The following is a 16,181-nucleotide window of genomic DNA, read 5'->3' on the forward strand; positions in this document are numbered from 1 at the left end:
CCTGTTTAATTTGTTCTAAAGCCGACCCTGGTTGCAGAAGCACCAGCTCATGTGGCGCACGATTAGTTTCTGTCTGCAGCTACTTTTATCACATGTTTTTTGGAGGGATATTGGTCTCACAGTGAAGTCATCTCATACTGACTCAACTTCTCTCATATCCTCATACAGCTGCACCAAACCCTGCTAGTTCCTTTTGTACTGTCTGTCCTCAGTGTGATGTTTCCATGCTGTGTGTTGAAAGCAGTTTCCGGCTTTTATCTTATCTTCATATCATAGCTGCTATAAACAGTCTCCCACACCTCAGTGTTCTGCATTTCTTGTTACTTTTCACACTTAACTCAGCAGCAACCTGACCACAGAGTGAACAGGGAGAACTGACCAAGAAAAGCACAGACTATCTAATAATTAATATTCCTCCTCTTATACTGGTCAGTAAACTGCATTAAGGTCACAGGTCCAAAATATTCCTGTTCACTTACGGGAGAATACCCGTAAAAAGCTTGTGTACATCTTCCACTCATCCTTTGCACTAAGTATAGCTGAGCAAACACTTTGTGTTCGGTCTTCTCCGTCTGCGTTCACCCTGGTTTCATTCAGATATAACGTCAAAATGACACGTGGGAGAAGAATGATACAGAACTACTCTGTGTATTTATGTACTACTGCTCTTCTGCTCTGTCCCAGAAAAGTGTGTGAATTGTCTTTTTATTCATTTTCTGTTTGGAAGACGTTTTGTTTACACTTTTCAGGCAATTTATGGACAATTTTTTTAGAATGAAAGGATTTGGATGTTTCTGCTTTGGTCCAGAGTCCTGACAATAATAAACGTCTGATAAAATTCTATATTTCTGTTCACTTGTAGTCAGAATGACTGAGAACTTTTTATGACAGTGACTGCAGATCATTGGTCTGATAATTGAGGACTTTGAAGCTTCTCCATGTTACCATTCCCCCAAATCATATTGGTAGTTTGATCCTCTTTGTCTTATTAACTGATTGTTAACTGAAGTTATTCGTTTTGACTGTAGTTTCTGATGTGCTCTGTGTTACGGTGGTGCAGGGCTAGAATGGCTGGGGAGTGACTTACACCTTCAGAGATCTGTGCCTTAAAAGGATCAACAGTGGAAATATGCTGCACCGACAGATACCCATTCCGAATAAATGGCCGTGATACCAAAGTTGAGAAAACATTCTGGTTTACTAAAAAAGGTGATGAATTTGATCTGAGAACAGAGTCAGAGTACGCAGGTCGTGTGCAGTACAGCTGTAATGAGAAGAGCTGCACTCTGAGAATCACAGACCTGAGAGAGAGCGACTCAGCTGAGTACAAGTTCAGGTTCATAACAAACCAACCAGGTGGGAGTTTTACTGGTTCACCTGGAGTCACTTTGTCTGTCACAGGTAACATTTTCATCTGAATATTTATTCATTTAGTTCCAAGTGTTCATCATCTTATGAAGGTTACTTGCATCTCTGTGTGTTTGTATGTGTGTGTATGTTGACAGTTCAGTCTAAAATGAAGACTTCTGTTCCTTATTCAAATATTCAGATCTCCAGGTGCAGGTGAGCAGATTAGTCATCTATGACTCTTATAGCTGGGCAGAGCTGAAGTGTCACAGCAGATGTCATCTACCTGGTCATCGTCACTGTCTGGTACAAGAATGGACAGTACATTTGGGGAGCAACATCTAATTCTTATTCAGGCTACTTTTATCCTGCAGACAGCTATTCCTGTGCTGTACAAGGACATTTGGACTTCCCCTCTCCTGCAGTGTGTGAGTTAACTCACAGTCTTCCACTGACATGACACCATCTGATGGAGCCTGTGACTTATTGTACTGTACCTTAACTATATGCAGCTCAGTGGTATTTGGTGATTCATTGTGCAGAATTGGATGAAAACCAAATCACTGCCCCATGAGATTGTGGACATGTTGCATAATGAGCTCTTATTCCCTGTCGTCACTGCAAAATTAAGTTGTAAAATAACAGCTCACACTGGAAATTTAGCAAAACAAGATTTGTCATCATGTAAATTCTTTGGATCACAAACTTTTGCCCATCATAGAAATTCCCCGATTATCTGTTCTTGTATCTTTAGTCGACACTTTTCTTTGTGACTTTGATATTTTACAATCGTAATTTCAGATGCAAAGCACTTCTTGGGTCCAGGTTTTGACTCCCATTTTTTTATTCTGGTCCTTTCTCCTGTCCTTTTGGCTTCATTAGACGTTGACTGCCAGTGTGCCTCAAACTGTTGAGGCTTCAGTCATGGAGGCCTTTGTATTTAACTATGGTGAAGAGAGAGCTGTGCTCATGAATACAAGCAGCCAATGTGAGATTTCTTCACACAGCGCCTGCTTGACTCTATGAGCTCAACTGTCTGTTAACACAGTTGACAGACAGTTTAGATGTTTCAGGGCATCCTAAAGAGTATCTGGGCACAAGTGACCAGGAGAAAGTGCTGGGACAGACTCTGGACATACTAGACTAGTGAAATCTCTGGCTGGCCTGGGAGAGCTTGGAGATCCCACAGCAGGACTGCTTTTACAGAGTAATTTGTCTCTTAGAAGAGCCATAATTCTTGTATTATCTTGGTGAATGTTGTGTGGTGCCCCTGTATGAGCTACAGTGAAAGCATAGCACACAAGCTGGAGTGCTCACACCCCACCAGCTACGAGTGTTCTGTCACTGCAGCTGCTTACTATGTTGCCAGTGTTTTTTATTGTAAATGGGTATATCACCATGTGATATACATGGTGGGAGAAAGCCTATAGTGATCTATGCATCTGAAAGAAAACTGAGACTATATTATACAAAAATACTTTATTAAAAACTTTACATACATCTATATCAGAAAACTTACACTATCCTATACAAAAAACCTTTCTCCTCTTCATTACACTACTCTCATGCATACACACTGGACACACAGCCTGCCCTGCACTCCCTGTTCCCCACCCACAGGCCCCCAGACACGCCTGGCAGGGATGTGCACTCTACTGAGTGTACTCTTCTAGTTTATTTTTTGATTAATTCTCCTCACCAGAAAAAAGAGGGCTTCCAAGGAATCCTCTGAGGTTGAAGAGAGACCAGACAACAGGGAACAGGTGAGAATAGTTACATATATTATTCTAGTACAAAGGAAACCCCATTCTGGTTCCTGTTCATTCATACTGCTGAGTCACTCACTGACTGAGAAGAACTTCATGTTGCTCCTTAAGCATCCTTCTTGTCAGAAATGAATTTCTATCACACTCTCTTTGATTCTCCTCATGTCTTGGATGTGACCAAATTCCTAATACATCCGGAGGTTTCCTACTTTTTGTTCTTTCCTTGTGTATTCCTTTACCTAGCTCTTTTCTAGGTTGGTGGATATTTGTTCCATCATTACCACAGCTGCTGTTTCTTTGGCCTTGTCTGTCCTTGTTGCAATCCTCTGCTAGAAAGCACTATTCAAATGAAAGACCTACTCATGTAAAACATGTAGCTGAAAGTCATTTTCTCTATGGAGTGTCTACCTGATCAGAGACAGCCAGAGGAGCAGGATAACCTTCCGTATGGCAGCTTCTTCAACAACCAGGCAGATCCCCTCTACTCCAACATCAGTCCAGCTCGGCCCGCAGACACATGGAGCAACAAGAAGTCATTGAGTAGACTGCTGTCAAATTTAACAGTGGCAATACTGACCCAACGTGAGCAGCTCTTCTCACAGGAACATTATCCTCACTAAGAGATTAAAATGACATAACTTGAAATAAATTCATTGCTTTTGCATTTTCCTGCTCTGTTTTTATATTTTTATCACTGTTGTGATGTGATGGTAATTATATAATTTCATACTAAATCTACTTCTTCTTTCTCAGAACCAGAGGTCAGGAAACTGGAGAGGATCCAGCTGCATTGTACAGCACAATCAACAAAACCTGATGACCACAACAGGCTTTGCATTTATCAGAAATCAGAAATCAGAAATACTTTATTGATCCCCGAGGGGAAATTTATATTCTGATATTTCTGTGCTTCTTTATAAACTTTGTATTTAAAGCTAGAGTAGGTAATGTTGAGAAACTAGCAAGAGACAGCTGGATTTTGAAAGGATCCAATCCCCCCTCCGTTCAGGCCTCCCTCCAAAGCCACTCCCCTAAAACAAATTTTGTGCAATTCAAAAATATAACAAATGCTTCTGAAATAAATTACCTGCCTTAGCTTTAAGCTGGTAACTGTTAATATTTAAAATATATTTCTCAGGATGGGCTTCTTCAAGAGTTGGCCAATTAATTATGCCTTGGAGAAACTTTAAAGAAGCTTTAAAGAATGTGTAAAGTATTTCATGACTTAATGCATTAAATTGTAAAAGTTTAACTCTACAGCCACCTGATAAATTAATATCTATATTCAGTGACCTTTGATCTCTGGTTTGAATTGGTCTCTAACAACTCTTCTTTCTCCCAAGCCTCCTCATGCAGGCGCCAAAACACTCCTGAAGTTAGGAGTTACTTTTAGCCTTAAGATATTTTGTGAATATGGACCCACTTTTAGTTCAGGAGGAGTAATTAAAGTGATATCCAACATCTGTGTGTAATGAAAGTCTCTGCCAATCAGTAATTGAAAGTAGAACTGCCAGTGATAAACCAAAATGAAACACTGGCGACAAAGTAAAAAGCTGCTTTGATAACACAGTAAGAGAAAAGTGAGGCTGAGGCTGCTCCACAGTGTCTGTAAGTATGAGGAAGTGAATGAGAGACCACAGCTGCAGTCCTGCTTTCATCATGGCAAAAACACTTAACCTGTCAGTGTCCATTTTAATGGACATCAAATATGGTATATATATATATATATCATATCATTGCTGCCACAGTTGCACTAACGGCTTTCTGGATTTCTTTTGCACAAATACTTACACAATTCTTTTACAGTCCAGGGTATTGTAATGTATATGTTGTCTATGTAGCTTTGTAATGTCATCCCTCTAATTTCCTTCATTTCTGATTTTATTTCAGTCTAATAGTTCTTTATCTGACCTTATCCCTAAGCTTGTCTCTTGTGATGCTGTAACATGTAAATTTCCCCTTGGGGATCAATAAAGATTATCTTATCTTATCATCGGTTTCATTCACTGGTTCCTTCAACTGGAAACATTTTAGGTCGGAAGATGTTAAACCACAGGTTTTGCACTACTTTCCTCTTTGAAAGTGATTTAGGCCACTTTTTGTACGATTTTTATTAACAAATTTTTTTTTCTTTAAAAAAAAGCCCTACACTATCAATATGACTGCATGATATGACTTTTTTCAGCCTAAACTGATGCAGCACATCTCTTTGAACCCATGCTGTGCATCCAAGCGATGCAACGATCTGTCAAATGTGTCACTTCTGTTCCTGTTTAGTTAAGCACCACTGACAGACCCTAAACTGTGACCACACTTAAAAAAGGTTTCTCTTTAAATGGTCTTTCTTGTGTTAATGGGATGTTCTGATGTGCCACAAAAATACTTTCTCACAGTCACTTACGTAGATTAGATTAAGAAGGTCATAGTTTGCAAAAACAAAAGTTTCTTCTTTGTTTTAAGTTAAATCTTCTGGCATTTGGTTCATCATTCATGTAAATAATGTAAAGAGGAAGGAAGTTGGTGTATTTTTAACAGCTTGACTTCTGTCTCCTGCTTTCAGACCACATACAAAAGTTGTCTCAAGACAACTTCCTTTTATGTTAGGTAGAAGTGTTTGATGTGACTAATTTACTTCTTGTGTACATTATTTACCTGCAGACATGTTTTATTGTCTCTGAAGTCACACAGAGATGAGAGGAGCAGCCATGAGTTTAACAGCAGCCGCGAGTGGATTTGTTGTCCTTCTCCTCATTGTACCAGGTACTGTATATCTACATGTAGGTTGTAGGGTATTTATACTTAGTCACAGCAACCTAAAGTGAGTTTAAGAAAGAACATTTAATTCATTCTCAGCTCACCATGTTCCTATATTTGACCTGTACAGTGATGCAGTGTGATACATTGTCTGTCCTTAAAACTCATACAGTGGTTTGTGGATTTTCACATAAAGTTTCTCTGTATCCTTTAACCTGGATACTGTAAATTTAAGTGTTGTGGTTGAGGTTAGCAGAGGAGGAAAATAAATGATTGGATGCACTGCGATATTCTCTTGAAATATTCATCCTCGTAGATGCACAAGCAGCTCTGTTGAGTCGAAGCCTACTCGCCTCTACCTGCTGGCACCTTTAGCGAAATGTGACATTTTATTATTATTTAAGGACCATTTTCCTTTAGAAAATTCTAAATTTGCATCAGTACCATCTCCACCTCGACCTGCTTCTCCCTGACGTGGTGGACATCCTGCTGTTTCCCTGAAGGACAGTGTGGATTAACACACAGGCTGACCTAGACTGCAGCCTAGAGGGGCTCATGCATGTAGAGACCCTGGATTAGTTTAATATTTTAAGTATTTAAATTTGGTCAATGGATTTGTGCAAATTAGGAGTGTCCTGCATCTAAAGTAAATCGATTTTTAGTTTAGATGGATTTGATGAATTGCAGTCAAAAACTTATATGTCTGCTCCATCATCATCTCCTCCATGAGCACCAGCGGTATAGACGATGACTGCTGAGCAACTTTAGCGTTTTGGTCTCTACAAGGTTTTAGTAAGCACTTTTACTAAAATGTTTAAAAAATGGCTTCTCTCCTGCTCCACCCCTGATACAGAGGTATTTGAAAACTATCATTTTTTTATGTCTTAAATGAATGAACCCAACTTGAAACACCAAACAGTGATTAGTATTCCTATGACATCAATAAAAACTGAAACATCTGTTAAAATACTGTATTCTTGTCCAGTTGTAGTTACACAGATGAGTAAATGTTTGTGACAATGACTGCAATAAATCAGATTCTAAGGTTTTTAAAGCTTATTCAGGATACCTGTCCCCCAAAACACATTAGTATTATGATACTTTTTGTCTTTGATTTGATTTATTTGACATATCAAAAATATACCGTGTATAACAGATGACAGATCACACACTGCAACAAATACATATTTGTTGAAAATATCGAGGGTAACACAATAAAGTTAAAGGAAAACTTATTTCCATTTTGGTCTTAACTTACAGACCAAATATTGGGAAAACCTACATTAGTTGTCCAATCTTGTGCCATTAAGAGCCAACAGTCTACAGGTTTTCATTGCCCCTAATCACCCCAGCTGGTGATTTCTCGGAGTTCCTCCCCTCTGTCTTTAAAAGTCTTTAAAATGAAATGAAAAAAGTAAAAATAAGTCTATTCTCTGATGTTGTCATGAATCTGATTTCGGTTTCTGATGTGCTCTGTGTTACAGTGATACAGGGTCAGTATGACTGGGGAGTGACTTACACCTCTACTCAGATCTGTGCCTTAAAAGGATCAACTGTGGAAATAAGCTGCAGCTACAGATACCCATCCACAAGAAAGACAGTTGTGAATACATTCTGGTTTAGGAAAGAGAGTAATAATGTTTATGTGGATCTGAGAATGGACCCGGAGTACGCAGGTCGTGTGCAGTACAGCTGTAATAAGAAGAGCTGCACTCTGAGAATCACAGACCTGAGAGAGAGCGACTCAGCTGAGTACAAGTTCAGGTTCATAACAAACCAACCAGCTGGGAGTTTTACTGGTTCACCTGGAGTCACTTTGTCTGTCACAGGTAACATTTTCATTCATATGTTAATTATTTCCAAATGTTCAACATCTAGGAAAAAATAATATAAATGTGTTGTGTGTATTTGCATGTGTGTATGTTGACAGTTTTGTCTAAAATAACATTCCTGTTCCTTCTTCACAGATGCAGATCTGCAGGTGCAGGTGAGCAGATCTCAGTATTCTAATTGGGCAATGCTGCAGTGTCACAGCAGATGTCGTCTACCTGATCGTCCTTCCTACGTCTGGTACAAAAATGGACAGATGATTCAGGCAGAAACATCTTCTTCTTATTCAGTCTCCTTTGGTTCTGCAGACAGCTATTCCTGTGCTGTGAAAGGACTGGAGGACTTCCCCTCTCCTTCAGTGTGTGAGTTTACTTCATAAGTCTCAGTCTGAGGTAACTTGAGGTAGGAGACCCAGTCCTCCAGCAGGTTTACATACTGATGTACTTCCACAAAATAATCATCTCTGTCCTCTCATATTAAGAATCTGTCTTTGATCTCTGATGTGTTTTTTTAAGCACTAGTTCCAACAAATAGGAATGAGGTATAGTTTTACCCAGAAAAGAAATCATTAGAAAATAGTTATTAAATTGAAAATTGAAAACTATTTACTGCTATAAATGTGTGTATATATATATATATATATATATATATATAGTTATAGAAGAAAAAAAAGAAGAAATACATCTGAAACTATCTGGCCATTAACACTACAACTATTGCAACTTAGCTCTCTTTTTGCAACCCAGAGAACAATCTATAGAGCGGAAAACAAATGTAGAAAATGACAAAATGACCAAAGGCTAGTTATTGTCTGCCCCCCACCACTTCAGGAAAGACAATGAGTACCTGGGACAGCTCCAGGATCAGCATTCTGAACAGTGGCAATAATCAAACATTAAAAAGAAAATTGAAAATGTTCTTGTTTTCCTTACGTTAATTTCTTCCTGGTTAAATGATGTTCTTTAGGATATAAACTATTGACAAATAAAACACACTATGTTTCTCTCATTTTAAAGTTAATGTATGTTTGTATCTCCTGCAGATGCTCCAAAGCTTCTCTCTGTGTCAGTAAGTCCCCCTGCTGATTTAATGGAGGGCAGTTCAGTAAATCTGACTTGTAGCTGTGATGCTAATCCAGCAGCTAATTATACCTGGTACAAGAGGAATAAAAATAAATATCTCAGTAAAGAACCACAGCTTGTCTTCAGGTCCATCCAGTCCTCTGACTCTGGAGAGTATTACTGCACAGCTGAGAACAAGCTGGGGAGGGGGACATTTGAATACATCATTAATGTGAAATGTGAGTGAAACACAGTTTATAAGCCATAGTGAGATTAAATCAGTCACATTGTTTGCTCTACAGGGGCCCTCCACTGATTTTACACATGAAGTATAGTTTGCTTGTCATGAGGAGTACTACTCAGCCTGTGAAAACGGATGTATAATGTCTTCTGTGTCTCCATACTCTGTAAAAGCAACCTTAATGATGTCATCAGGGTTATCTCAGTTTGGGCTTTACACTTACAGTAAACTTTACAACTGGGCTGTGTTTGAAAAAAGTGAGCATTTGGAAGCAGGGCTTTCTAAATTAAAGATGCTATCGAATTGCATTATGGAAAATGTAGGATCCAGTGTTGTTTGGAGTTTGACCCATATTATGGAGTAAAGGTCAGGACAGCTCGTCCTCGGACGAGATGCTTCTGTCCATGTTTCCAATATATAAACATGTGTGCTAATATTAATGAATTGTCTCTCTGTACATATTGTCCTCCAGATGCTCCAAAGACCTCCTCTGTGTCAGTGAGTCCCTCTGCTGAGATAGTGGAGGGCAGTTCAGTGACTCTGACCTGCAGCAGTGATGCTAACCCAGCAGCTACTTACACCTGGTACAAAGAGAACCAAACACTGCCTTATGGACCAGGCAGCATATATAATTTCACCTCCATCAGCTCTGAGGACAGAGGAAAGTATTACTGCAAGTCTGAGAACCAATATGGACAGATCAACTCTACGTCTCCATTTTTAGATGTTCGGTGTAAGTCTCATTTTATTTTCCACAAAACTAAACAACTATGTCTGCTAATATCAATGGAATATGTCTCCATACATATTGTTTAATTGCTTACCAGCTCCAGAAATGTTTTTGTGTTTTGTTGTTATAAAGTTGCTCTGCTTTGCACGTCAGGGCCACTGTACCACTGCTTGTGAACACATTAAATGCCAAACTCAGATTCATGCCTATAATGTTAATAAAAGTATTTTTTATTACAATAACAGAAAACATATAAAGCATATTTAGCACACTCAATGTACTTTGCCAAGCAACATCATTTCCTGTCCTTACAGGTCAGTTTAATACATGCCAGAATATTCACTGAATGCTTTGTGTTTGTTACGGTCCGGTCAAGGGGGGCAGACCCGCACAGAAGCATACTACGTGCTTATTTCGCATGGGAGTTGGAGTTGAGGAGGGGCGCCACCATTACAAAACCTCGTGTTCGCCTGACTGTGACTAGCAGAACTTAAAACAAAACTTTTATGTGGTCTACCTTTACAAACCCACTCTTACGTTGGCTATAAACAACCAAAATAGTACACAGTTCACTTGTATACATGTTTATGTGTGTTTTACATTATATTACCTGAATATACAGGAAAATAAGAGACAACAGGCAGTGAGCTTCGGTTCTGTGCAGCCTGGCTTCATTGTATGAAAGAGAGTGGCACAATCCGTATCAAGAAGGGCCTGGCTGCGAGGCCCGCCACTGGCTCAAGAACGCAAGAGTACCTCACGATTAAACAAAAGCATATTAATAAATCAATTCGATGAGGATTTAGTGCATTTTATCAGCAAAGGAGCGACTTATAAGTGTAAATAGACATAGTCCAATTATAAAATAACATAAAATGTGACTGCACATTTTGTGTGCGTCACATGTTCAAGTGATTTATAAGACAATTTTTGCCTTACTAAACTGGGAACTACTAGCACAGCTTCATAATACTGAGGGGTGCTTAGAACACCACCTAAAAGTAATTTGGGCATTAGATAAATTAATCAAACATTTTCTCTCCTCTTCCTTTGATGCCCCTGCTGGCTGGTCATGGTCTGGTTGTCCTATGAATGAAATTAATTCTGAAAATACATATTAATGAATTGTCTCTCTGTACATATTGTCCTCCAGATGCTCCAAAGCTTTCCTCTGTGTCAGTGAGTCCCTCTGGTCAGATAGTGGAGGGCAGTTCAGTGACTCTGACCTGCAGCAGTGATGCTAACCCAGCAGCTAATTACACCTGGTACAAGGAGAACCAAACACTGCCTTATGGACCATGCAGCATATATAATTTCACCTCCATCAGCTCCGAGGACAGAGGAAAGTATTACTGCAAGTCTGAGAACCAATATGGACAGATCAACTCTACGTCTCTATTTTTAGATGTTCAGTGTAAGTCTCATTTTATTTTTCCCAAAACTAAAGTCCTTCAAATCATGTCTGCTAATATTAATGGAATATGTCTCCATACATATTGTTTAATTGCTTACCAGCTGCTCCAGAAATGTTTTTGTGTTTTGTTGTTATAAAGTTGCTCTGCTTTGCACGTCAGGGCCACTGTTCCACTGCTTGTGAACACATTAAATGCCAAACTCAGATTCATCCCTATAATGTTAATAAAAGTATTTTTTATTACAATAACAGAAAACATGTAAAGCATAATTAGCACACTTAAAATACTTTGCCAAGCAACATCATTTCCTGTCCTTACAGGTCAGTTTAATACATGCCATAATATTCACTGAATGCTTTGTGTTCAAGTGATTTACAAGACAATTTTTGCCTTACCAAAATAGGAACTACTAGCACAGCTTCATAATATTGAGGGGTGCTTAGAACACCACCTAAAAGTAATTTGGGCATTAGATAAATTAATCAAACATTTTCTCTCCTCTTCCTTTGATGCCCCTGCTGGCTGGTCATGGCCTGGTTGTCCTATGAATGAAATTAATTCTGAAAATACATATTAATGAATTGTCTCTCTGTACATATTGTCCTCCAGATGCTCCAAAGCTTCCCTCTGTGTCAGCGAGTCCCTCTGGTCAGATAGTGGAGGGCAGTTCAGTGACTCTGACCTGCAGCAGTGATGCTAACCCAGCAGCTAATTATACCTGGTACAAGGAGAATGAAGACTCACCAAAAGCTTCAGCACAGATCTTCACCATCACTCACACGAGAGCTGAACACAGAGGGAATTATTACTGTGAAGCCCAGAACAGCAGAGGAAGTACTAACTCCACCTTACATCTGACTGTTGTGGCAGGTATGTTTTTCAATTCACTTACACATGTACACATCAGATGTGATAATCCACCATATGATGTGGGGGGGATTAGGGGTAGCAATTAAAAGATGCCATATGTGAGTTAACTATTAATTATCAGGAGAGAAGGAGCAGCTGGTGATTCCTTGTATATTGGAGAGAGCACATGGTAGTCTGAACCAAAATCGTTGGCAATGACTGAGACTGTGGTACACATTGGGAATTGATGACTAAATCTGGAAAGACACAATTCACTTTAAAAAACAAAAAGATTACAGTCTTTGCTGAAATCTCAGAACATGGTGACAACACAACCCCCAGCTTAGCCAAACGTATTTGGAAGAGAAAACAGAAGCTAACAGTACAATAATTACTCATACTGTCCTTTGTAAACATCAGTTTACAGACGGAGTTCCTGATTTCACTTTGACATACTGTGTATACACATCCTTTATTTAACCAGGTAAAAGTCTCACTGTGATTAAAATCTCTTTTTCAAGAGTGACCTGGCCAAGAGAGCAGCATAAAGCATTGTTACAACAATAAACACAAATAATACAAACAAATACAACTGTTGCACACTACAAAACAAGTGAGGACAATATCTAAGTTGATTAGGAGCAATCACATTGAGTACTATTATAAAATTGACTTAAATTCCCCCATAGTAATCAGATTCTGTACATTATTTCAGGAACAAGGGGCAGCATATTTAAAAGCTTTTTTTTTCTAATCCTATTCTAACTCTGAGCACTCACACAGTTTTACTGCACAATTTTTTAGGGATTATTACCAACAATTCGAGTGTGTTCAGTTTTAGTTTAACCTTAAAATGAAGTGGTTTAGATAGAAAGATAAACTGTTTGTTTGTGTTTAATCTGTTTGATCGTCTGACTAATTTTGCCCTTGACACTGCCTCATTTGAATGAAACTCCCATTTATTTGCACCTCTCCTGCCACCTTTGCACCGAAATACTAAACAGACTGTTTGCGCTGGTTGTAGCACCACCACAAAAACCTTGCTTCACAATGTCTGCCTCACTCTGTGAGCTCAACAATGGACAACCTCAATATTCAGCCAGTGCACATTTTCATTTAGAGGAGAAAGTTGAGATGATGTCAGGGTGTCAAGAACCAGTTGTAGCCTGGTACATCTGACTGCGGGAAGGTCATGGAACACACCCTGGACACACTAAAGGGGTTAAATCTCCCAGCTGGCCAGGGAGAGCCTGGGGATCGCACAGGAGAACATTTTTACAATGTAGTTTGTCTCTTAGGAGGGCGAAAACGCTTGTACTACAGGCCCGCTGAAACTCTCAGTTCTTTTAAATTAAGGGTGAAGACTTTTCTGATTGCCGCTGCCTTTTATTAAATCAAATCAATTAATTTCTTACACTGCATACTGTAACTTTTATCCTCATGTTTTATCTTGTTTTTATTTTCTATTTAACTCTTTTAATTGTATTTAAATGTATTATAATATTGCCCTATGTTGCTTGTTGTTGAAATGTGCTATACAAATAAACTTGCCTTGCCTTACTATCATAAACATGTACATGACACATGTTATATCACTCCATGGTGCCAAATATCTGAACACATCCGAATTAAGTTTTTTATTTTATTAGTTTTCCCAGGAGCATGGAAATCAGCAGTCGTTGGAACAGCCCCTGCTGCTTTCCTGGCTATCATATGGCTCTCTGTCTTCCTAATCATAAGGTGAGTAGATCTGTTTTACTAACGCATTGTATATTAAATACCTGACACTCAGTCTTGTTAGCAGTCAGTTTGGTAACTAAATAATTAATTCCTTTGTTTTTAATTAATTCTCTAGACAAATGAGGGCCTCCACGCAATCATCCGAGCCTGGAGGTAGACCAGACAACAGGGAACAGGTGAGCAAGGATAGTTAAACAATTCCTTGTAAATTCCTGTGAAACCCTGCTCTCGTTCCTTAGTTCCTTAGACACTACTTATCATAAAGTGTAACTTATAAACTCACCCGACTGAGAAGCATTGAGTGTAGCTCTTATTCCATCCTTCTTCACAGAAATGAAAACTGTCCTTACCTGCTGTCGTACACTTGCACATTGGTGAAACAGGAACATCTGTTTAATCATTACTGTAGGTGCTGTTGCTTTGGCCTTTTCTGTCGTGGTTGCTTGTCATGTTGGCAGTCAAACGATAGCTAGATAGAAAGGAGCAACAACTAGTGCGTTTAAAAGAGTTTAAAAGATACCAGCTAGACATAGTTAGGCTCTGTGCACAACACCAAACTCGTGATTCATTCACTTTGTGTTACATCTTGTTTGTATGAAAAGTTCTATACAAATTGAGATTGATTGATTGATTGATTGATTGATTGATTGATTGATTGAAAGATGAAGCCGGTGGGATTGCATACTATGTTTAGCTGGAGGACATGGCTGTGGAGAAGGGCCTCTGGGCTATCTTGCTTAGTCTGCTGCTACTACGACTGGGACAAGGAGAAGTTAAGGACAATGGATGGATGAATAGATCAAGAAGATGTATAAACCAGTGTTCAACCAAAGTTCAACATTGCTACACGTGTAAAATGTAAAAGTCATTTTTTTTTTTTTTTGCAGTGTCTACCCAATCAGTCAGAGCAGCAGGATGATATTCACTATGCCAGTATCCACTTCCCCAAGAACCAGACAGATCCAGTCTACTCCAACATCAGAGCTGGGCCCCGCAGACACAAGGAGGAGGAAGAAGTTGTTGAGTACGCTGCTGTCAAATTTAACAGTGGCAGTACTGCAAATGTTAGCATGCCAACACGCTAAACTAACATGGTGACCATGATACACATTATACCTGCTAAACATTAGCATGGTACCATTGTTATTGTGAGCATATTGCCATGCTGGCGTTAGTGTGCTTGTGCACATGCATCGTTGTGCTCGTAAATGATACAAACAAAACTAGGACCCACTTTTAAAAACATTTCTCCGTAACGCTACTAGTGGTCAAAAACTCCACAGGGTTCCTTTAACCTTAATTAAAGATTAATGTAGACATGCCAAACATTTTTATAACTTGCAGCTTCAGACATACTGTATCTCTGCAGTACTGCATCAGATAGCTAACAGGTGGTAAGCTCGTAGTTAATATTCTTTTATTTAATCCCAATATAAAAAGTCCTATTTAAAAGCACAGTGGGGTATTGGAGAGGAGCATGCATTAGGTGATCTAGGTGTAATTTCATACTGTTGCCATTAGATGTTAGTCAAGAGCCATATTTTACTGATAGAAAACCATTTCCAAGATCTCACCAATTACATTTCTCTCTTTTCTGTTTGTACAGTCAATTTTCACCAGTTCCATTGTCACAATTGGTTTCCAGTTATTTCTACTACATTACCATCACAGCGCATTACAATTGTCTATCTTGCTTCCTTTTTTATGCCTGTTATCATTATTATAATTAGAATTATTATTATTATTATGGCCCATCTCATTGCCGTGTATTGTATTTGTTTGTGTTTTTCCTTGTTTTATTCTGTATTGTTCTGTTTTGCTTAAATAAAACATTTGAAAATACTCACAGCTCATGTCCACACTAAGGCCATGGAGAATTAGCCCGTCACAGTCAGAGCAGAAGAACTGCCTGTCTGCTGCTGACAGAGTAAGAAAGCTGCAGTGATGAAAGTCAGGTTTCCAGTCAGGAAAGGCCGACTACAAATAGGTTGCTACTACAGTCTCACTGAGTGAGTCAGAAAAAGTGACCACAGCTACAGTCCTGCTCACTTTCTTGGAAAATACAACACAACACCGTTTGTGCTGCAAATTGTAGTGTCTACCTGAGCTAAACATGGATTTTAGTACTATTTGTTTGGTTTTAAATCCACTTTCTCCTTGACTTATAATGTTAAAAATAAACAGCCCAGCCTAAAATAATAAGCTCTAACAACAAATAAGCCCTTAGAGCATCATATGAGTTTTTGCAGACATTATATGCACTGAAGTGTAAAGTGACATGTCAGACTTTCCATTGTATCATCAAGAACTTAGGTAACATTCTGTCAGATACTGAATTGTGCCTGCATTTACAAAAAAAAGGAAGACATGAAAAATAACCTGGTGTGGTGTAGATGATACAGGTTTGGTACCAACAGGCCAGAAAACTGGTTTCTCATTCTGCAAAAC

General features: G+C 38.9%; 1 protein-coding gene across 1 annotated transcript; it reads left to right on the plus strand.

Annotated features, from left to right (window-relative positions):
- The first annotated feature begins 610 nt into the window (after nt 1-610).
- Nucleotides 611-15,636, plus strand: LOC122874030 (B-cell receptor CD22-like). The gene is made up of 11 exons (XM_044191513.1): nt 611-617; nt 1,114-1,248; nt 7,544-7,696; nt 7,835-8,059; nt 8,740-8,997; nt 9,472-9,732; nt 10,883-11,143; nt 11,754-12,014; nt 13,643-13,733; nt 13,849-13,909; nt 14,621-15,636. The coding sequence occupies exons 1-11, from the start codon at nt 611-613 to the stop codon at nt 14,816-14,818; spliced, it is 1,911 nt and encodes a 636-aa protein (XP_044047448.1). The 3' UTR covers nt 14,819-15,636.
- Nucleotides 15,637-16,181: the final 545 nt, after the last annotated feature.

Source organism: Siniperca chuatsi, linkage group LG3, assembly GCF_020085105.1.
Source record: "Siniperca chuatsi isolate FFG_IHB_CAS linkage group LG3, ASM2008510v1, whole genome shotgun sequence".
In the NCBI taxonomy this organism is placed as follows: Eukaryota; Metazoa; Chordata; class Actinopteri; order Centrarchiformes; family Sinipercidae; genus Siniperca; species Siniperca chuatsi.